At 36.9% G+C, this 24,211-nt stretch overlaps 1 protein-coding gene across 1 annotated transcript in view; it reads left to right on the top strand.

The window, feature by feature from the left end:
• Nucleotides 1-24,206, top strand: part of LOC125322817 (sterile alpha motif domain-containing protein 1-like) — a 41,770-nt gene extending 17,564 nt beyond the window's left edge. Inside the window, exon 2 of the mRNA XM_048297011.1 lies at nucleotides 24,126-24,206. Coding sequence (XP_048152968.1) covers nucleotides 24,126-24,172 — 47 coding nt within the window. The 3' untranslated portion in view covers nucleotides 24,173-24,206. The remainder of the gene's footprint in view (nucleotides 1-24,125) is intronic.
• The last annotated feature ends 5 nt before the right edge of the window (nucleotides 24,207-24,211 follow it).

Below are 24,211 nucleotides of genomic sequence, written 5' to 3' on the forward strand. Positions count from 1 at the left end.
TTACCTGCCAGATAATCACTTTCTGATCACCTAGCAAATGGACTTCCCCTTCTCAAGTGTCCAGTGAGCAGAAGATCCAGAGAAGTTTTTGTGGTGGAGAAAGGAGAGTAAAGCTCTTCCGGCAGGTGGCAGCAGCAGCCTGTTGAGCCTGGCTGTGTGAGCTTGGCAGTGTGAGGGCATGGAAAAATGACTGGTATATGATAAACAGAGGAAGAAACTTCACTGGTAGAAGGTAATGTGCTGGCTTTTAATAGATAATGTCCTGCTAAACAGTTTTTCTCAGACATTTGCACAAAAAGTTGCGGTCTAGGACACTGGCCAAAAGAGCTCTGGAGTGGTGTTTAGAAAGGAACCCCTCTGAGTGACAGCAGGCTGCTATTGTTTGCTTAGCTACTCATTGTAGGATCTTCTGAGAAGGTAGATTAGTTTAGGCCCATCTGTGTTACCATAATGGTACAGTATGACTTATGTAACAGGAGATGCACATTTTTAAATGAAGCTGTTTACTTTTTGTGCAAGATAAACAGGTAGTACTTGTGTTGGGTGATGTATTTGGTCACATCAAAATTTATGACTCTTTATCAGAGTAGTACAAGACTAGGTAAGGTAGAACAAGTACCTTAATAAAGTATGTTTGTGGGCTCCCATAGGCTACAGTTTGACCATGATTTTATCAAAATTTATATGTAACAACAGTGCAGTGAAACCTGACCCCTGAAGAGGTGTGTTCAGACCAGATGCAAAGCCAGACTGCTGTCTCGGGACTTCAGTGTGGTGTTTACTTCATGATACGGGCTACTGTAGTTATACCACAGGATGATCAGTAGTTTGGGGTCATTTGGGCCAGGTCTGACAAATGCACTGCTCATCATTCTTTTGTTTCTCTTAATTGCTGAAGAAGTGCATGCTTCTAGCTAGTTTTTATTTGAATCGATTTGGGTGCACAACCTTAACACCTGGGAGGGGATAAGCAGTAGAACAAGAGGCAAAGGGCAGAAACTGATGCACAGGAAATTCCACCTGAACATAAGGAAGAACTTCACTGCGCAGGTGGCTGAGCACTGGAATGGATTGCCCAGAGAGGATGTGGAGTCTCCCTCCTGGTGATATTCAAGAACCATCTGGATGCAATCCTGTGCCATGTGCTCTAGTATGGTCCTACCTGACCAGGGAGGTTGGACCAGGGAGGTTGAACCAGGTGACCCACTGTGGTCCCTCCCAGCCTGACTGATTCTGTGCTAAGTTGTATTCAGGCAAGAGGGGAATTCTTGCTTCTTAATTAAGCCTGTGTCAGTGTTTGACACTATATTCATTCCTGCTTGAGGTTTGGTTTTGTTGTTGTTTTTTTCAAAGTAGTGCAGAGTCAGCAGGCTTTCATGTATTATTGTTACTGGTTTGCCATATTGTAGTATCTTTTGGGAGGTAAATAAAGCATCAAAATACTAAACAAGGTCTGTTCCTCATGACCCATCTCTAAGAAGTACCCTCTGCCCAGCCATGACTGGAAAGAGTATGATGTATACTTGGTGTTAAAAAATCTTCCAAATCAGTATTATGAGGCTCATTCTTCAAATACAGTATTTCTTATCAAAAATTCTGAGCTGTACTTTGAATTAAATCTGATGATAAACATCTGAAGTTAACAGGTGAAGAAAAATACATTTATTCCTTATTCTCAAAGTTAATAGTGTTAAAAGTGTCTCATGAACGCTTTGAAGCAAATTCATAGAAAGAAGCTACAAAAGTTGGACATAGCTGTTTGATATATGTTCAATTTAAATGTTTGGAATAGTACATTAAATTTATTGACTTTTCTGATATGTTTTCAGAAAATTGCCTAAGAGTGATGTGTGTGTGAATCAGATATAAACTGAAATAATAGAATGTTCCCAGCATTAGTAGTTTTTTCCTTTTAAGAAAAAGTAAAAGCATACTTTCTTTCAATATTAACTGCAGTACTCTCACAAACTGTGCTCTAACCAGCAGGAAGTAGAAGGTTATGTGCCAGAGATGCTTCTTTTGAGTGTGACTGAGACACGTGTGCTCCCTATGTGTGTGTGTAGTATGGCTCCATGCCATTCTAACATGATATAAACCAGCTTCTGTCTGGAAGCTTTATCCATGTAGTCATAAACCTGAGTATTTGTATGCCAGTAGCTCGTCCCCAAGATAGAAAATGCTTATATCAATAGAGCACAGCCAACAAGGGTTCATCCCTTTTCATGGCCTTGTAGACATATTTTTGAATAAACTTGGAGTAAAGTAGATCACTAACAGAAAGAAAATCTTGTCTTGTTGCTGCTGAAGCTTCAAATCTTACCAAGAAGCTAGGGTGTAGCCCTTGCACAGATAGGATAGCCAGTATTATGAGATGAGTTGTATTGTTTTAGTCTTGTTACTTTATCAGAGCACAGAAAATTTGCTTCCATACGAAGTTGCTGTAAACAGTTGTTACCATCATAGTTAACAGTTTATTTTCCCCTCCTTTTTCATTGCCTAGGATTTGTTAAGAGGACAGATGCAGTTACATTTTGCCCCTTTGTCTGAAGGATAGAGATCCAGTGTCAAGTTTTGTGTTTGAAATAAACAGAGGATGTCTGTTTATTTCAAACACAAAAATTTGTGAAAAGTGTGAAAGAAACAGTAAATTATAAGATACATTTCTGCCACAGACAGGAAATTATGGTGGCGAGGGAGTGGGGGGGAGGCAGTTTGAAACTTCTGTTTTAAATGAGTTTCTAAGAGAATTTCTTGTAGCCCTTGCATAGAATTTCCTGAAAAGTGGGTGGAAACCTCCATATTTTTCTTTTTCTTTTTTTTTAAACATGCTTGTGAGGTAGTAGTTTTATTTTATTCTGCAGTAGTTGGATAATGCACTTAATCAGGGAATGCCAAAAAATTTCAGGACCAAGAGTGTAGTTTCATGAGCATTTCTTTCCACGTCAGCTCTGATATGGGCTGCCCTGACCTTAGCTTCTTATTCCTGCCTTGTCCCTCAGTTGTGCTGGTATAACTAGTTAGTGTGCCAGGTGGCTTTACAGCAAAGTAGATTGTGGAATTTACCATCAGAAAAATATTATTTTTAACCTGGATCGATTCCCTGACCGGCCTCTCTGCTCAGCTGCACAAACAGTTGTGCCAGCACAGCTGAGGAATGAGGACTGCTTAAGCTGGTACTGCAGTGGAAAAAGTGTTGTGAAACTATAGCTTAATCTGTGTATTCTAGGTACAGTTGTACTATGCTGGCAAAATATTCCTCACATAGATACAGCTTTTATTAGCACAGTTTGACTGTGGAACGGAGAAAAGGATAATTGTGGATTTTGCTCTGATATATTTTTATTGTCAAAATAGGTCTATAAAACCTGTCTTGACAGTTCTGTGTAAAATTTATTGTTCTTTACATAAACTGATTTGAACTACTATGGATCATTAGAAAATTGAAGAACTGTAAAATCAAGACATCCTTTGTTTATTTATGCTGTCTACTTAGAATATATGTAATGCTGAGATAGGTGCTTCCATCTTCAACCACGTCAGTGTTCCTGCAGTTCATTCAGCCTTTATTTTTGAAGGTGAAAGCAACGGAAAGTCTTGCAAGAAATGAAATTCACTGGTTTTTTAGTAGATACGATAAGAAACTAAATGATCTGAAGAAGAGATTTAAGATTTCAGGAGATAATATGCAATTTTTTAAGAATTCCTTCTTTTGTAGCTATGGGTCTTCGCTGAATCTGTGTAGCTATGGGTCCCCTTGGGAAAGAAAGCATAAAAATGCTTTCATTCTTTGTCCTGAAACTTTAGCTCTCCTATTGCTTGTCAAATGTCCTGCACACAGACAATTAGATTCTTTAATTTCTTTTCTGATTGGATTTCTGTGTCGTTTTAGATGTCAGCTTCAGTTCTCAGTCTCATGCTATTTATTGGGTGTGGGGAAAGGCAAGTATTCTCCCTTACTCGGGCTAGTTAGTTAGAATTTTGTGATGCTTTGCTTTTAAATTTTGTAATTCTGCATATTGGTATGCATATTATACAGCATTGAATAATTAAGAGCTGATATTACATTTCTTTTTATTCAGGTATCATTCTGCTAAGGTGGGCTTCCTTCAGTCATATGTGCCTAACAGTATATTTCTAGAATTTTTTTTAAAATGCTGCAGTATTTCATGGTTTTTGCTGTCTAAGTTGGTAAATATCTAAGCTTTTGTGTGGCTGTGAAACAGTTTCATTTATTTCATTTGGTAATGAGTCTTTGGAATGCCTTCTACCCAATTCAGTTTCCAAATATCCGTCTGGCATGGACTTAAGTACATGCACAATGAGAAGTCTTAGGTTTTGAAACAAACTAGTATTCTAAATGCTTTTGTTCAGCTTTACTTATCATGTAATGTTAAAGTCGAACAATTACAAATCTGTTGAGAAATGTAAAGTAGTGTTACAGTAGAAATTTGTGCTTTGTGTATTCCTTTAAGGGTTCACTATTCCTATGGCAACAACTGGAAAGAGCTTTTTCTAATTATGCAAAGTTTAAGGTTTCATTAAAATGGAGGGGGGGAAAAAGCAGCTCCTGAACTACTACGTTTTGTGGCTTGGAAAGGAAGCACAAATCTGTTCTTTGTAGACAGTTTTTTTTGCTGACTGTTTGTAGCTTTCCTATGCACTGAAGAGAAATTTTAATATAAGAGTAAGCTTACTGATCTGTGCAAGAGTGAAATTGTTACAGTCACTGATATTTGAGAAAATTCTGCAGTAGTTGGGAAGCTGTAAAGACAACTCGTGCAGAATTTCCTCTGATGTTGGAAAAAAGAATATGGGCAAGGCATTTCACTGTAATTAATAGTGGTTTCGTTAGCTGCATCTGTAAGAAATCTTATTTCTAACGTCCGGTGTTGTTTGTAATGGAATTTTCTTTATAGAATTTTAAGTTATGGGAAGAGCTGTCTTTTGTCTCTTATAAATCGAGAAACAAGGAATACTTTTCTTAAAAGGCAAGTTACACATATTGCAGAGTTTAAGTAATTAATTGTTACATTAGCTTTTACTATGAAATGTTATAGTGAGTAGAATGTGTTTTTATTCTACTATTACACATATTAATTTTACTATTAACTCATGCATAGAGGCATTTCATAATTCCTCATTCTAAATTCATATAACTGAAATGGCAGTGTTCACAGTAGGTTTTATTGTTCTAGAATATGTTGATACGATACAAAGCCTCTCAGGTTGGTGGTATTGGTGGCATTTAGGGTTTTTTTGACTGAGCCATCAATCCTGTTAGGACTCACTGCTGACAAAAAGGGATTGATTTTACTATAGCTGAAACAATGAAGGAAGTGAAAATATTTCAGAATATATTTTAACATCGTGAGGTTAAATGGCTCTAGATTTATTAGTTTATTTATTATGACCAATGTTGCATTATGACAAATTCAGTGCATTCTTTGAAAGACTGAAATCTTTGAAAGACTGAAATCAGTCATGCATTCTAAACGTATCTTAACTCTCATTGATATAAAAGAGCACAGTATGGTCAAAATTCTTGCTGTGATGTCTGTGAAAATTTGTCTCAGTGTGATTTAGTTGGTTACTGTCACACCTAAATTGCTGTATATGTCCTCTGTGCCTCCCAGTGAAATGGGTAAGATGTGTTGGTCAGTCTCATTAGAACTACTGCATAATAATAGTGCGGGAGAGGCCTCATCAGTGGTCCAATCACTGAGGGAACTGCTTTTTTAAGATGTGCGTAAGAGTACCTTGACAGTGTCAAAATAAGGATGCAACATTTCCAGTGACAGATCACTGACTTTTTTTACAGCTTGAACATAGCTTTTTTAGGGTAAGGTAGGAGGACATTTAAGCTGTTGTTCTGAGGACTTCTTGTGTAATGACCAAAAGGGATTCTGTGTCAGTCTAGAGACTAATCAGAAGACACTCTGGAAGACCTGTAGGATAAGAGGAAGCCAGAGCATTTCAAATATTTTAAATCTTTTTTTATTTCCACATAAGGAATTATCTATACCACCTAATTTAAAATAACTAACCATTCATTTGCAACATGGTGGTAACTTCTATTTAATGGAAAGTGTGGCAGTTTCCATTCCTTGTTGGAAAGAAGCAGCTTTTCAGGGCAGTGAGGGAAAAATGAAGTTTAGAAGTCCGTCTGAAAACATTTGGTTTTGGTTTGGATTTTTATTTTTTCCTTAGTTTCATAATGACTGGTGCCAGTAGCAACTTATAGTAGCCCTTTTTGATACCTGTATGCCTTTCCATTTGCAAGGCTTACTGTTCTCTTAGCCAATAGATGGCCATCCTGCATTTATCCACAAAGGCAGAGCAAGATCTGCCAGCTGCAATGACATGGGAAGGTATGGAGCTTGACAATTTTTTCTTAACTTCAATATATGATATTGAAAAAGCTTTTCCAATGTCTATGCTGCCATCAAAACTTTTCCTGCTGTGCAAATAATGTTAACAATGGCTTTGATTTTTGGCATTAAAAAGTGTAGCATTTTAAAATTTCAGTTTCAAGTATTTAAATGTGTTTCCTGTGATGTCTAGAGAGGACATATGTCTGGGCTAGAAAGAAATGTCTTGCTCAAGTGGAACCAAATTCCACCGAGGTATGTAAGCATCTAGTTAGTGGAGAGGGATCTAAAGGTCTGGAAAAAAGCGTTGGGACTCACAGAAGCTACTGATTAAGGATTTGCATAGAGCCCAACAGCAGCAGAGAAATACTTGTTACAGAGATTTGAATTGCACTGTGTCACAAATTGCACTGAGGCCTATAATTTTTCCTGTTGCTCTTCCTCCTGCCTTATTCAGACCCATAACTTTCATTTCTCTCTGTGTTTTTCCCTGCTTCAATTTTTAAGTAGGCAGCTGTCAAGCCTGAATGGTTTTCTCTGGGTTCTGCAGAAGAGGGAGATGGGGGAGATGTGTGTATTACACATGTAAAAGTAGAGAAAGAGTATTTCTGTACCAGTTACTGTATTTGCTTAGATACCTAGCTTTACTTGATTTATAATACAACTGCTGGTGCAAAAGCACTGTAAAAGCATCAAGTTAATTAACCTTGTTTTTAGAAAAGCATCTTTCCATCAGCAGCTGTGAATGGGCTTGAAAATACTTCTTAGTATGACAGCTTGTCAAAGAATGAGCAAAAGGGCTTTCCAGACTGAACATAAGAAATAGCATAGGCAGCATATGGTCGGATGTGATTATTCCTTCTCTCTCCAGCCCTTGTGAGGGTGCATCTGACAGCCTTGAGCCTGCCATTGCAAGAAATGCTGACAAATGGGAGCAAGTTCAGCTGATGGAAATAAGATGGTTAGTGATAGAAGTGGAGAGGCTGAGGAACCTCAGCATGTTTAATGTGTGGAAGAGTGGTCTAAAGATGGACTAATGTACAGTTAGAATTTACAGGCAATATGGGGCAGATGCTTTTCTCAGGTAGCAGACAAAATGATGAGAAGTAATAGATTGCAACAAGGGAAATCCCAAGTGGATATAAAAAATAAGTTCCTCTTAGTGTGTGTGATTAATCAGTGTAGGAGATTTTCTGGAAACCTAGTGGAATCTCCATCCTTGGGTGTTTTCAGAATTTGGCTGCTCAAGGCCCTGTGCACCTGTTTAAAACCTGAAGTTAGTCATGCTTTGAATAGTATCTGGAGGAGCTGTTGACCTCTGTGAGTACCTTCCAACCTAAATGTATCAGTAGTTCTATGAAGATAGAGTTGTTTTTTATTGCAGTGTATTCAAGAACTGTAGGCCCAAGTTTAGAAACATTCTAGATCAATATTGTTTTGTCTGGGATGCTGCTGGAAGTGCTTTGAGACAGAGCGGCCTTAGATTATATAGTTACAGCTTTTTTGAGGCTCCATGAATTGAGATTAGTGCTTCCTAAAGTATGCTTTTACGTGTTTCTTAGAAATGCTTTTGATTTGTTTTTTTAGGCAGTCACTGCTCTTCTGCACCTATTCTAGCTGTAGAATTGGTTTAACATGTAGTCCCATAGGAGTATAATAGGATTGGGATATAAAAATGATGCAGTCTTAGCACTGATCCAATGCTGGCTGCTGAAGTAACAACACATGGCCTGTAACTCCCTGCTCCAATTCAGCTTTTGGTCTAGCCATGCTTACAGGGTCTGTAATTCAGGTTCTTAATTACAATTTTTGGAAAGGAGGTGTAATTTGTCAGCCTAGTTCACTGTTCCTTTCAGTTTAGCAGTAAAGTCTTTGATTTCAGAATAATGCATTTTCAGGCTCTTTGCATGGTAGGATCTTCCAGTCTGCTGGGTGTGATACAGTTCAATGTATCCAAGATGGTTTGAACTTATGCAGCAGCTCATCACTGCTGAAACATAAAGAGAAATCCAACAAAAAAAGAAAGGTATTATCTTCTAATAGGTTAATGTCTTGAATTTGATGTGGAGAAGAGGTGGACAAATATCATGGCCAGAGCAAGAAAGAGGGCAGAATTGCAGGGTCTAAGTAGAGTGGAGAGGAAGGCAAGGTATGTTCACTTACTGAAGATTTTGGTCTGTTCAGCTTTCTGATATAGTTTCACCCTGTATCTATAAGCACTTCATTAGTAAAGAAGCATGCAAGGCTGGCTATTACTGCCACAAAGTTAGCTTCATCTCATAGTTTTCTCATAGGGGAAGATTCATGTGATAATTTTATCCTCACAGTGAGTGAGAATAGTGATTGTGGACTTCTGATGGTCTTCAGTGAAGCTAATGAAGCCGGTTCTGTGCTTTCCTGGCTAAGGTGGCTTCTTCACCGGCCTTGTGCCACAGGAGGCAGCTGACAGATGTAATAATGCGAGTTCTGGAGCTTCTCTGTTGGCATCTGGAACTATGAGTGGCCTTTACCCTTGATTTGAAAAGGCTCATAGAGATTTCAGACATATATATTCAAAGGATTTTTTTCTCTACTTTTTTTCCAAAAGAAAGTAGGCCAGAGTATTCATTCTGGAATTACTCTGAAAAGTTGAATGTTAGAAAACTTTCAGTTAGCTGACTAGCCAGCTTTCATTCGTATTGGAGCCAGTAGATTTTTATTTAAATATTTAGAAGTATCATTTGCTTAGGGCACCCTAATGACAGGCCGTAAATATTTTGTTTTGGTAAAACTTTAACTGTTTTGCGTTAGTATTTATTTGTTATTTAATTAAGAAAGAACAAAGAAGATCAGTGAGATGAGTGTTACCTGTGGAGTCCTTAATCTGAATGAGCACAATTCTCTCTTTAGCAACTAATTTTTTTTTTTATGCATATAGGTTTTGCCATAAATTATGCTCTTAGTTTGGCAGTCTGATTTATAAGAAAGGTCCTGCTTTTGAGAGATTATCCGTATCATTACCATCCTGGACCAATTATTTAAGTTACTTGAATAGTTTTAGGTAATTTTAATTGATCTGAGTGTAATTTTTTTCTTTGAATATGAATATATAAAAAAAGGAACTTTTTGTATATAGATCACAGACTTGAGAGTGCTTTCTGAAAGGAGTATCTGGAAAGTAAAGGGAATACTTGGAGTTACTCTTCAACTTTTTGGATTTCTTGTAGCTTTTTTGTGACACATGCATTCACTGCTTTGTGAATACCAGAGAAAGTGTAATTCGATCATTGAACCACGTTTGGTAAATACCAGTTCTGTGGGGACAGCCTGTTCTGTCCATGAGGGAAAAACTCCCTGCCAAAATCTAAAAGCTTTCTCTGTTATTTGGTTGTCTGTTATTTTGCTCTAGAAGACTGAAATACAGATGTGTGTTATTTGTGACACAACAACATCTGTATTTGTGTGAGTTGCTGTAGTGTTTGATTAATAAGGTTTCAGACTACACTTGATGAAATATGGCTAAGTAGTTGAAAACTTCTGATAGATGATTTCGCAGAACTTTTTCTAACATATATTCAGTGAAACATTAAAATCTGATGTGATGCCCATAGCCTGCTCCTGTTAGCAACTGTTTGAATACTTTCTTAAGTCTGGTATACATGAAGTAGAGCTATTTTTGTTCTGTTGTTTGATGCGTTCTTTAGCAGTCCAAAGCTACTTCCAGTTTTTCTGTAAATAGTGTATTTTAACGCGTGACTCCTAGGAGGAAGTTGTGTGGTGTCATGGCTATACATGACAGCTAGGAAGAAGTAAACCAACCTGTTTCTTCCACTTCTAGTGCAGTGTACTCAGCTATGGGTTACTGATAATCCATCAAATGCTTTGTGCTATGGCTTTCATGGAAATGGGATCACAGATCCCACCGCCGAGCTTCCAGCTACACTTGTGTGTGGTGTCAAAGGTACATTTTGGTGTGCAGGTAACTGCACTTTACAGGAAAGAGCAGTGAAGACGGAAGGTGATGAAGTTGTTTTGCTCTTAAATCATACAGTTTGTAACTTGTAATAGCTTACAGACTAGCTCAAAATATTATTGCTCAAGCTATGCTTGGTATCTTTGCTTTTCTCTAAGTAGATAATCTCTCTAAAGCCAGTTTACTGCTCAGAAATTTTTCACTTCTCTTTTGAGTGATGTTTTGTATAAACTAGGCATTCTCAAAGTAGTCAGTGAATCACAGTGAAATGCTATATGAATGTGGCTTCAGCAAGCTGAATGGAGTTATTTTGTGCACATTGTATACAAGTGCTGACAGTGCCCTTGCTATAAATTTTTGCAAAATGTTAATATTCATCTTAAAGTGCCTGCTTAGCATATGGGGAATCAGAGATTTTGACCCTATGACCTGGAAAAATTCTTGTTTCACAAGTTAGAATTGCTGCTATGTTTTAAAATGAGATCAGCAAAGAGACTGCACTGATAAGAATGTTTGGAAGATGATATGGTTCAGAAATGCAGTGTTTTGCCTACTGCAATAAAAAAGAAAGATGATGAATGAGCTGGAGTATGATAAGAAGAGAGGAATTGTCTCTTTGGTTGCGTTCCAGTGTGTTAAATTCAGAATGTGCAGCTCTCTTCCTGGCAGTACGGTGGAGTTCCTGCATGATGGTAGGCAGGACTTGAGTGATGTGTGCACGAAAGCACATCATGTGCCTTAACTGTGATGTTACTAATATTTTTACTCTTAACTTCCCAGTGTTCTATGATTTTTTTTTCTGCAAAAGTAATGTTATTTTATGCATATTTAAAGCCTTTACTGAGTTGTCACCATTAATATAGGCTGCTCTGTAGTAGATACATCAACTGTTGAACAGATACAAATGAAAAATAAGTAATGGAAAACAAGATATATTTAAAGAAAGTACTATTTCTAGAGTTTGGTTGTCATTATGTGACTGAACTGGCATTACGGTTACATGTAATTCAGAGTATCGCAACTATTAATTTGCCTTTGGTACAATCATGCTTTTTTGAGGCCTTTTATTCAGTTACTGCGTTGCTCCGGCTTTTCATTTGTGGAGTATGGTGAACAGTACATAGCATGGCTACAAGGGCAAAGACCCAATAGCAATATTCATAACAATGTTATTGTTCATAGTAACCTTACTGTAGCAGGAAATGGGAATTTAAAATACTTTTTTCTTTTTTATTGTTGTTATTGTAATATACCTACTGTCAGAAGCTTCATTTTAAAATTCAGTAATGAGAATTCCTCAAGCTGGAGGCCTCTCTTGCTGTGTGAAATGTTATTGTATCTCGTTGGCTGAGTTAGAAACTTAGTAAAATATGTTTCCCTCCACGGCCGGAGGAGATTTCGGCAGTGTGCCACAACAACTGCATTCAAAAACACTACCAGCAGTGGTGCCCTTGCTGCAGTAGTGACAACCTTTAGAGCAATAGAATAAATGAAGGATGGAGAAATCTCTTGGCTGGTTGGCTCTGTTTTGGGAATTACAAAGAAAACAAGATTAATTTAAGTCTTAGTGCAGAGATGGTAGTTTTCTCCAAATCAGTTTTCCAGACCTGGGTTCTTTTTCTCCAGCTTCTTATTATGGCAAGAGTTAGCCTTATATCCTTTATATTCCCTTAGATTCTTATAGTTAACCTTACACTTCCATCCTCAGTAGGAGGATGGACTGAACTGTCAACCTTTAGACGAGTTCTGGCCACTCACATTGGTAAGTCGGGTGGGGCTATACTGACACCTTTTGAATTTGTTCCATCTGCTTGGCTAAACCACAATTAAGTTACCTACTTACCTGGTTTAATCACATGCAAGAGACATAAAGGGAACAGGGGAGAAAAAAAAAAAGACCATACTTGCCAAATATAAATATCTTCCAAATAGGAACTGTGTATGTTTTGATTGAATTTCAAAGAACTGGAGAGAGTGTCAAAAGAGCAGCTAGACCTGAACTTGAAATGTGTGCTTTGTTTCTTTTTATAGTCGTACTGATATTTGAGAATCAGGTTTTCTTGGAGTAGGACTTGCAGATCTTTGCTTCCTGTATCTTTGCTTTCTGACAGTGGATGCTGCTCTTGCTGGGCTGTGCTGTGCTGCAGTGACCAGGTTGTGCCAAAGTGAGTCACTGTAGACTGGGTTTGCACAACTAAGAATATAGAAATTTGAGTTAAAAAGTAAAGAACGGAGAATGATTCCGTGAAATCAGGGAAATACTTAGAAAAACTTCCTTCCAAAATCAGGAAATAGCCTGTACATTATGTGTGCCTAAGAAAGAAAGAGAGATGCAAATGTCTTAGGATTTTTTCCCATAAATTAATGTTTTCAGTCAAAGAAACAAGAAAAATTCATTGTAATTTTGAAATTATTTGGGACAAGCTTTTTTTGTTTCACAAAATCTCTTTTTTTAATACACTAGGTGTGTTATCGCAATATTTTAGGCCAATATTATATGTGAGCCATTTCTTTCTCTAGGGAAAGATGTAATGCAAATACTAGAAAAAAGGACACGCCATATAATGTGAATAAGACAACAATTGGCATGCCTTGTTACTGCTGGGATTTCTATATGTTTTCTTAATGTAATTGTATGCATTTAACTTGCTATATAGCCTGACTTCAGCAACATCACATAATTGCAGGGGAAAGAAAATTCTAAAGGCATTACTTAACTGCATCAAAATCCAGTTAATTATCCTTGGTTTGGACACCACTGATACAGAATGCATTAGGTCTGAAGGGGCTTGTAAGGATCAGGAAGACCTTTCAGAGTTTCAGGTTGCTCAAAGCTCCACCTAACCTGTTTACCACCAATGAGGGGCACTCACAACTTCTCTGGGCAACCTGTTCCAGTGTCTCACCATCCTCATCACAAATAATTTCTTCCTTATATCCTATCTAAATATATGCTCTTCTAGTTTAAAATTATTACCTCATCTTCAGAAGTTTTTGTCTGTGGCTATGGGCAATTATTAAGATACTTTTGATTGGAAAGTTCTCCCTAAAATGCTGTCATGTCCCGTGATCTCTGATTAGCTTCGTTTCTGGCTTACAGCTGTAGGCTAATGGGACTTCTCAGCATTTTTAGGGGTACTTGCTTTAGTATCAGTATGAAACACAGAAATAAGTCTTTCAAATACCAATCTAGCCATGAGCAAAACCACTGGAAGATTGGGTTACATAATGCAAGTTCTGAGATTTGTAATGCTGTTGTTGGCTTCTGTATTGAACTGCTGAAGTTCAGCTATTTGCCTGGATACAGAGGCTTTCCAGAGCTTCCTGCTGTGAACTGAATAACCCAAAATACGTATCAGAAATTGAGCTACCAGGCAAGCTGCTAAAACATGGCACAACAGGGCTTGTCTTATTTATGTTCTCATACGAACTTTAATGAAATACAGTAATAGTGTCATTGGGAATATACTAAAAGGGCACAAAGTTCACTCTCAGACTTTCCACTGTTGTGGAAATGTGACAACAGGATAATTTTGCATTCAATAATTGTAGGTCACTATAAATGAGAACAAAATCATTACATATCATTCATGTAACTTAGCATTTCTTTAGCCTTTTGGATTCTTTCATCTTTGAATTGGCAATATAATAATGAAATTGAAGGGGTTTTTTTCTTTCATGCATAAATCTTTGAGTTATTACAGTTTCAGACCAGTTGGGTTTGAAGTGTTTCTCTGATGCAGTCTTCTGAGTCACTGGGAAGAGTATATAGTGTTAACAGCACTCTTACTTAGTTCTGAATTGAAGCAATGACACTTCTTGCTGTTCTCTTTAGAATGAAAGCTAAGTTTCAGTATCATCGTTTCAGTATGAAACCTACCAATGGTTTTTTACTTCAGTATTTCAATGTGGATTTAAGTCTCTTTGTGCTTGGTTAAATGCAATTTCAGTTTGTTTCCATCTAAATTTATTTCTCCAAGTCATATTCCTGTTTACAAAAAAGAAATCATTAATGTATAATTTTGAATAGGGCTTTACATTGCATCCAGAGATATTCCTGGTCATGTGATCTTCTAAGAACAAAAAGCATCATGTCCTTCCTATGTGCCCACTCCTATACGTTGATGTTCCATGATGGCTCTTGAGCAGTAATCATGCATCAGTCTCTTACTGAAAGGTTTAATATCTGGTGTATGTGCTGTCTTGTTTTGGTTTTAAATTGGGAAATCACTGTCAAAAACTACTGCTAAATATCTAGCTTGATGGAAGTTTTGATTCTTATTTCATCAGATGTCTGTTTCATTTATCTGAAGATTTTAAAATGAAATATGAGCGTAGCAAGTGTAAACTGAATCTTCCCTGGGTTCAGTGAAACTATCATGAGACTAATGATTCTAGAGTTCAGACTGACAGCTCTGAATCAGCCAGTCATGCTGGACTGTGGTTTTCAGTGGTGGAGCCAGAAGTCTGCAAGCTCTGCAGATCCAGGTCTATTTGGAATGTGGTTTCATACTATTGAAAAGGGTGTTTGGAGTCAAGCGGTTTTGAGATGGGCTTCTGTGTACTTAGGCTGCAGGGTAGTCCCCTTTGGCCCAGAGTCAGCTATTGTAGAGGTTCCTGAAGCTCTTCAAAGAACTTGTCATTCACATACATTTTATTGCTGCTGTTGGCAGTAGGTTACTGGCGAGTTCCCTGAACATCTACAGCTTTATGGGGACAACTTGTTCAAAGAGGACTTTGATCTGATTTGGACTGGTCAGATATAAAACCTGAAACTTTACAAACCACGCCAGAGCCAGGTCAGAGCCAGGTTTTAGAATTGTTCTGTGTGTGAGAGTAATGGTTGAAAGTCGTGAAAGCAGGGGGATAGCAATAAACAAAGTAACACTTTCAGGTGCTTGTTACCCTACTTGTTACTGTGGTCACAGCCAACAGGTACACCGAGTTTTGTATCACAAACTTTGCACTTTTCTGACTCTGAGGTGTACTGGACTTCGTTAGCTGTGGCTCTGATTCTTCTTTATGTTGCAGCTTTTACCAAGCCGTCTTCCACTCAATGAACTAGGATGTAGTAAAATATTGGAAAATGTTTAAAACTTTCACAGCTAATGATGTTTAGATATGGAGAAGGAAAGGCATAGGTGGGAGAGAGAGGAATAGGTTATTAAAGTTCTAGTATGTTGTCTTGTAGTGTGTAATAAGCCTGGTCATGCTTACGGGTACTACATTCATAACTGACTGCAACTGAGAAGAGCAGTCTTGGATTTGTTACGTGAAACTTTCGGTGCAATGTTCAGGAGTAGGTGGAAAAGCCAGAGGTACTGGGCATCATGAGAAAGATGCTGAGGACATGAGAAATGGTGTCGTTCCTCTGGAAAGCCCTGGTAAGCCCTACCCTTGAGCACTGAGGGCTGCAGTTCCTGTATTTCAGGGAGCAAATGTTGGTGTTAGAGAAGGTAGTGAGAAGATTTTATTTTATTTTATTTTTAATCAAGGCAACAGCTCTTGCCTTTCAAGGAGGCCTTTAGGTGACAGACTTACCAGTTTGGAGAGGTGAAGATTGTACGAGGATTTATTAATGATGCTTGCAAATTCATGCAGGTGGTGAATGCAGAACTGTTATGAAATCCTGCAACTTGGAACTGTGTAGCACTCAGCACCCGTAGGACAAGAAGTTTGAAAAAGTCTAAGGAAGATTTTTTGGTTGATTTTTAATTATTATTTCAACATGCACAGAGTAGTAAACTTCTGGAATTCTTTGCCACAGTGTATTGGAGGAGCAGATAATTTCAGTAGGTTAAGAAAAGGGATTTGATTAATACATCATCATCGAGTCTGTAAAGAGAATAGGTAGCGCACTGCACTCAAGTTTCCTCAATCACACAGTTGTACATACAGAGGGAATGAGAGGAGTGTGCTCAAAAAAGGCTTAGGCTTGCATGTTCTTCCTGAATATTGCTTTTTGTTGCCACTCCTGCAAACAACACTGAGCTAAAATGACCCTTTCTTTGACTCAGTAGGATATTTATGTTCTTACATTAGTGCACATTATGATCAGAGAATCTGTGAGAGATTATAGCATCTAGTTAGAATTAAACTGGTTGTTTAAAAGCATTGCTTCATTTTAGGAAGCCTTTGTATCTTTTTGTCAGTCATCAATCAGAAGCAGATTTTAAAGGAAATACAGTCAAGTGAGTTAAAGAAAAGAGAATGTTTAATCACGTTTCTGTGTAGACTGTCATTGTTATAGGTTTTAGTTACTTTTTCAAGGTTTTTTAATGAGGTCTGGTCATATAGGTGTGGTTTTCCTGCCTCTTTCTCTGATTGGCATTTTTATTGTCTTGAGTTTTTTTCTCTTCCTTCAACTCTTAGAACAGTTGCACTGGAAATAGTGCATATTCTTCAAAATAGCAACACCTGCTGTTGACTCAGGAACGTTCATAGAGGATTATCTTTATGAAAGCTTTATGATACAGCCATAGGGGAAATTAAGTATGCAGAAGGAAAAAAAAATACTTGACAGCTTTCTCATATTGTTAGTCTGTGGAAGAAACCTGATACAATCATAGCTGGGGATGTGTAGATTAGTACTTGCTACTTGACCTTCCCTGTGAATTAATAATGGAGTTTTCATTCATTGGGAGGCTGACAAATGGAAGCAAATGTGTAGATGCATAGAAAAAAAGTGAATCTACTTAAAGATAGAGAGTTTTGATTACATAGGTAAGATTGACATGAAGAATGTTAAGACTGGAATCTTAATGCAGGCAGAATATGTAGTTACTGTGGAGTTCATTAATATAATTAACAAAAATACCCTGACTGGATTATGTAATGCAATTTTAGCTTTGTGTATTTCATTTCCATATGACATCCTACAATTGCCATGAAATGGGCAAGACACATACAAAACATATCGTTGCTTCTAAGGAAGAAAATGCTTCATAAGATTGATAACATTCTTGGGATTTAAATGCTGAGTTTCATCAAGTACTGTATTTAAGACACACGTGGCATTCAGAAATCTTGATTTTTATCTTCACATGTATTTCCAGTGTAACTTAACGGGTAGAGCTCCTACTTTCAGATTAATGTGAATACCTAATAATTCATTGGCTATTTGATAGCAATTAATTGCACTTTCACTGTATTTATCAGGGAATAAAAATGAAGAAAAATAGCATACTTAGGATTTCCTCCTTCTGACATTTTCATTTCAAGTTGATGAGATTAATCTTGTTCAGGGGAGACTGGTATGGTCTCTTCTTCACTCAAAGGCTAAGTTGTGATGTAGAGCTTCTAGGGGTCTTGTGAGAACTGTGTGGACAGCAGGGCACATGAGAAGTGTTGCTCTTAAACAGTTGGGTGTGCCTTGGAGTATAAGTGTAGGAAAAATTGAAAATGCCTTCTCAGGTGTCTTAGAGGTGTTTTGATTTCCTCACCTTCAGTTCATCTCCAGTAAAAACGAATTAAAACCCTTTTTACAAATTTCAAAGCTTTCAGATCCAGGTTTCTGTTGTTAACGTACTCTGCGAAGAATACAGGTCAAATCTCAAACTGCCAGCTCTTAACAGTAGCTTGAGGCAACCTCAGTAACTGTAGCGATAGATTTTTCTCTAATGAAACCATATTCCTGAGGAAATTTTTATAGTGATCTGAGAAACCTCATTTTTAATGTGCTTATGCATGAGGTTTGCCAACATATTGCTGAGCTATGAAAAGGTGAACTATGCTTTGGTAGAGTTCGCAGAATGACCTGCAGTAAAGGAAGGTGGCTTTGTTTTTAATTAATTCTCTTTAAGGGAAGGGGAAAAAAAAATCCAAATGAAACTTTGGTAAAATCCATTAGTAGAATCCCTTAATGCATTACCATTACTGAACTAGCAAGAATCAGAAATTCACAGTCAAACAAAACAAAATCTTTTTTTATTTGCTCAACATGAAAAAAAGTACAACTGTAAATAACTAATTTCCCTTGAAAAAGAAATTGTATAGCTGCTCATAGTTTCCAAGGAAATACCTGACAGATTAAACCTCTTTAAATGTTTTATGTGTGCACACTTTTGCTGTGGGACCCATTATAGTACATTGTTATTCCAGCCAGGAGTTTAAAAGACATTATGAAATGTGTTAAATAAAAATTTATTTCTGGAAATTTCTCTTCATAATGAATTTGGAGGAAGAAAAAATACCAAGTTGTGCTTCAAGGTAGGAATTGCTTCCAGGTATGTTCACTTAAAATAAATTTGCCATAGGAACAGACTTTTTCTTTGAGCTGTTCCAGAGGTTGCCATTTTCCTCTGACCTTGCTCATCATTAATTATTTGATAGAATTCTTTTGGTTTGATCCAGTTCAGTAATGTGTTTGGGGAAAACTCTTACTGATGCTTATTTGCAATTCTGATTTTTTAAAGTTTTAAGGTCATGCAATGAAATCAGGTTTGTATCCTTCATGTTCTTGTTTGGATTCAGAATAGTGCAGAGTAGAAATCTGGCAAACAGATTCTTGGAAGTATCACTGTGTAGTAGGTTGAGGATGAGATGGGAAACAAACTGATGGGCTAAAAGTATTCATTTTTTACTTATTTAAGAGATGGATGGTAATGAGTGAAGTATAACATCTGGTGTTGATAATATTCTTTAAGCAGAGATAGTAGAGATATTGGTGAAGAACTGTTGAAATGGTTCAAATTAGCCCGGGAAAAACTGAGTAATGTATTAGAACAATTAAATTCTATTAGGAATATTTAATAAACCTGTTTCCATCATCCAGTTCTCACACTTTTTTTTTTAATATGCATTTAAAGCATTAGTGATGTTAGTGTAAGCTTTTAGATTCTGTACTGTTGCTTCTTAATCTCTTTTGCAGAAAGAATATGGCACTCTGGGGTAGAATGTTCTTGTTTCTACATTTTTTCCCTTACAAAATTACACTAAATTTTAATTTTAAGAAAACAAGTGCATGTTCAGGCTCCCCGACATTTGACTCCATGTAGGCTTTCAGAAAAAGTCTGTTAGGGCTAGATGGGGGAGAAGAGAATTTCATTGTTTTTTGCTGTTTAATTTCTAAATGGTCTTGGTATTGTAGTTTCTCAGAGAACCATACAATTTTGGTTTTGTTATTCTTGGGTTTTTCTTTTTGCCTGCGAGTTGTCAGTGACATAGTTAAGTGTGCAGTCCTGCATGTAGCTGGAAACCAATCTCTTTAAGGAAAGTTGGCCTTACATGCGGTGGGATCTCTTTTATTTTTTTTTCCCCCCTCCATATGCTAAACACACATACAGTGAAAGTTTCTAGTCTCATGTTTAACAAGAGTGTGCAGTTATAAGTGAGGCAGAAAAGGAAGAATAGGTGTGGAAATTGGCATATAAGAGGTTGGAGGGGTAGGTTGCAAGAGAACAAGATGGCTTTTTTTGTCTGATGTTCCTTTTTTCCTCAAACAATAGGGATACAAAAATATACTTCTGATTGTAAGGAGACTGATAACACATAAGTAAGTATAAACTGGCAATAAGCTTGCAATGCTTGTTACTGTCAGAGGAGTGGAGATCCTGCTTAGAAGTGGTCTTCTGTGGATAGAGATTCATATATTTATAATGTGATTGCCAGTCTTGTAGACTGGAGAGGAAATTATATTTTGTAAAGAAAGCTGAAAGAAGTGCTGGAAATATTAATATCAGCTATACTTCGTCATTCAAGCAATTCAGTGTAAAGAAACCCTCGATGGAAAGTGACCTAAGGTTAGTCTTAGGTTGAATTATTGGAGTGAAACATCAGAATTGAGGTCTGGCTGAGAGAAGGGCCCATAGAAGTTTCTTAATATTTGTTGGCTTGATGCCTGGATAGGTGTTTGGATAAGATAACAGGAAAAAACGTAGCTAAATATATGGGGGAAGGTAGAAGGTATTGCTCATGAAAGCATGGAGTGAGGAGGGGAGAAGATAATTTTACTTTTTGGAGTTACCAATGCACAGATACATGTGAGTGTTGGGGAGCTACTTAGTCCTGATGAAGGAGCCTGAGATAAGTATAGAGGGGGTTAGGTAGTCTCTTTTTTTGTTTTTTGTTGGGTTTTGGTGTTTTTTAGTCATCTTTCTAGTTGCTTGTCTGTTTCTGTTCTCTGTTTAGCAGCCTCTACCAGGTTTTTGTTGCAACTTGCTGCGTCTGATTTCCTGTCATTACAGCAGTCTTTTTATAAGCAGTGTCTGTAACCTGCGCCATTAATGCTACAAGAAAGTGTTCTCTTGTTTCTGCATTCACTTTCTTAAAAATATTTACAGCCAAATTTTTAAAATAAGCTTTTAGATAGATTACTTTTACAGCATTTTAGCCAGGTGAGTAAAACACAGATCAGATGTGATCAGATTAAAACCACGGAAAACTGTGAGCAATTTACTTACTAGATGTAGCTGAAGTAACAAGGGAGATACAAAAGCTGCATTGATTTGAATTTGGAGAAGGTGAAGGGCGTGCTGGTTACTGTGGCAGTGTTCTGCATATTTCCAAGAGCTGTTCTCTTGAACTCACAAAGGCCGTTCCCAGAATGTTAACTGACCATTAATGGAACTTCAGTCATTATGAGTGCATCATAACTTGAACTGGAATTATTAAGTACAGCAGTTTTGTAAAATCTGCACAATTACCTTTGATATTTCTTGTGGCATGGACTGTATGTGAAGTTGCAGTAGGAAAAAATTAGTAAAGAACAAGAAGTGCAGATAACATTCTAGTTTATCAGCTTCTTTGTTTAGATTTTGTCAGGTGTAATTATTTCATTAAATCCATTTTGACAGAATTTATTCTGAGAACACTTGCTTTATAAGTGTTTTGTGGAAGGTCAGTGTGATAATATGTTACGGTTTGTATTGAAGAATTGTCTCTGATATGTTAAACATGTGTTCTGTCAGAAGAAAGGAGGCTTGAAAAATCATGTATTTAGCTAGCACTGGTCCAGCACTATAACAGCCTAGTGTTTGGCGTCTGAATCATATTTCACATTAAGTTGTCTTTGATTTTCATAAACAAGAGAGGCAGTTTATTTTGTGTCTCATACTCATGGTTCTAAGTACTTTGGGAGATGACACATTGTTTACTTTGGTTTCAGTAGTTTTCACAGAATAAAGCTTCAACCGGAGCTCCATCATGATACAATTTCCAGGCCTTTTAAGTTGTCTGAGGATCATGCCAATACTCTTTGAAAAAGACCACAGCTAATTAATTCTTCCGGTTACTTAGTATTTCTGGCATAAATGAGCACTGGGATCTCTGTCTCTCTTTAACATTATAAAGTCACATTGAAGGTGTTTTTGTTTGGAATACATAGAAGCAGTATGTAAAACGATTAGTAAATGGACATTACAAGAATAGCTTTATATTGTACTGCACTCCAGTATTTAGATGTTTTCCTTTGTAATTAAACTCTGATATTAATGATTTTAGGAACAGTTATTTTTCCGAGTCACCAGTACTGAATTTTCCTTCTTCCAGTAATTAATTTCTTGAATAGATTTTTCTGATTACTTCTGTAATGCTGTGTTGCCTTTATTTTTATGCCAGAATCTCTGAATGAAGCCAAAATGTTGCTGCCAGCAGTTTCCTTTGCCTCCTGTTGGTACCCTTTTCTTCTACAGTCTATTTACTGGCAGTCTTAGCTATTCAGTCTTGCATTCATGCCTGTTATTTTCCACTGACTTGTATATGTAACTTTCTAACAATATTCTAACAATATTTCGAACAATATTCTGGATGATCCTGAGTTCCATGGCGGACAACAGTGTTGTGTGTCTGTTCCTTAGGCTCGTGTCTGTCAAAGTAACTTTCAGTTCCTTTAAGTTTGCCTCTGGAGATGGATACTGAGTCCTTTTTGTAGTTTCTTGCAACATCAAGAATTGGGAAAAAAACCTTTTCATCTGTCTTTACTAGAGAGGCCTCAAAAAGCCTCATGACCTTGTCACTTCAGTCTTCCTTAAGGTTAATTTGAGATTGTTAATAATCTTTTGATATCTTTGAGCTCTTTAGTGGGTTTTTCTTCTTGAAGTGATGATTAGAATGAGATCTTCATATTCATATGATATATTTTTCATATGTTACACTGTCAGTGAAGCCATATTGGTTGTGTATTGTAATTGAAACTGAGGGAAAAAAACCCTTTTTTCTTTTTCTGTTGGAGTGTATTCTTCTGAATTAAGATAGTGGGGATCAGAGTTTCTTTGGTTTACTTCCTCCCATACTACAGTAAATATCATATTTTTCCATGTTGACACATTTGATGCACATGTGCAAAAATTTATTAGCAGATTTAGTGAAGTGATACTGCCTGCATGCATCTGCTTGGTGCTAAGCCACCAAAACTTAAAAGTACAGTAGAAAAAATGAAAATAAGCAATCTCCCAAGTTTTGCATGCTACCAAATAATTGAACTCTGCAAGCGTTGAATGATGACCGATAAGTCATTTTATGCCTCATGAAGATGCAGACAAGTTTTTCTGTAGCATTTCTTTGAATTTTAAGATAATTGTTACAATACTTTACTGGTTTGGAATAATAAATGGAAATTGTGGTCATTGTATATTTTATCAAGACTTCAGACACTGAAAAATGAGTTAGAATACAAAATACTTTATTGAAATGAAGCACTGGGGTGACAGTGTGGAACATTGGTTTTAAATACTGTTTTTTCAATTTATTATCTGTGGTTTTTTTTAAAAGACTGCATGCATTAATCTCTTTCCATGGGGTTTTTGCTGTAGCAGCTGTGAAGGTGATTTTTTGCTGATATAATTGAAATAAAGAGTAAATACAAAATTTTAATACTGTATAGGGAACTTGAGATGGAGATTGTAGAATTTACTCTTCTGAATATAATAGAGCATATTGCAAAAGGTTTTCTTTAATGTAGGCTAGAGAAATTGGAAAAAAAATTAAGTGGTCTTAGGAGGATTGAGAGGGGGTTAACTACTTAGCAGGAAGTTTTACGGACTACTCAGTGGAAGAGGGGTGGAAAAATGGCATTTGATACTGAACTAGGGTAAACCAGTTTCCTTCTTGTTAATAGAATCCTCTGGTTTTGTGTGCTTGCTGTGCTCTTGTCAGAGTTGAAGTTTAGTTAAGGAAAGTACTGCAGTACAGCTTTTGATAAACAGTGTAATTGTTCCGTTGTTTAGTTTGAAGAGTGTTTTTTCTTATAATTGCTTTAAAGAAGGTGCAAGATCAGTAGTGTCTTGTCACTGCTTAGATTAGTCTAGCACTGTAAACCATTGAAGAAATAACATGGGTGTACTTTTAGTGGGGCATGGACCGAGGAACTTTTTAAATTGCTCTGCTGCTGCCATGGAGAAAGTGAATAAAATTCTTGGAGATGCTTGAATAAGATTTGTAAAGGTAAAAATGCAGGTACATTCAAAAGTGGAGTGAACACAATTTTCCAGTATTTGATGTGGACTACTTTGTGTTCAGTTGTGCTTAAAATAAGTAAAAATGCTGTTCTTAAACCCATTAACTTTAATACTTGATTTATCAAGTCTTTTTTTATTCATAGTATATTTTATAATATCAGTATAAAAAACAAAGAAGGAAACTGATCCTGAGATGTGTCTATAAATGGGCAATTTTCAAGGTTATGGGTGTGCGAAGGACAATTACTTAGCCAGAGATGTCACATGGGAATACATCAACGTAAAATACAAACTTATATTGCATAATTGAGAAGGGATTTTGTGTGTGTGTTTCAGTTTTTTGTGGGGTGTTCTTTTGTTACATCAGAAGTGCCTGCTTTTGGTGTCTCAAGGGTCTCCTTTTTCTTCCAGAAAATGCTGGGACAGAAGAGATGAGTACTCCCTTTACTAAGGCCTAAAACTGCCTGTTGAAAAACAATCCTGACCAGGCAATATAC

Source organism: Corvus hawaiiensis, chromosome 3 (genome assembly GCF_020740725.1).
Source record: "Corvus hawaiiensis isolate bCorHaw1 chromosome 3, bCorHaw1.pri.cur, whole genome shotgun sequence".
NCBI classification, from domain to species: Eukaryota; Metazoa; Chordata; class Aves; order Passeriformes; family Corvidae; genus Corvus; species Corvus hawaiiensis.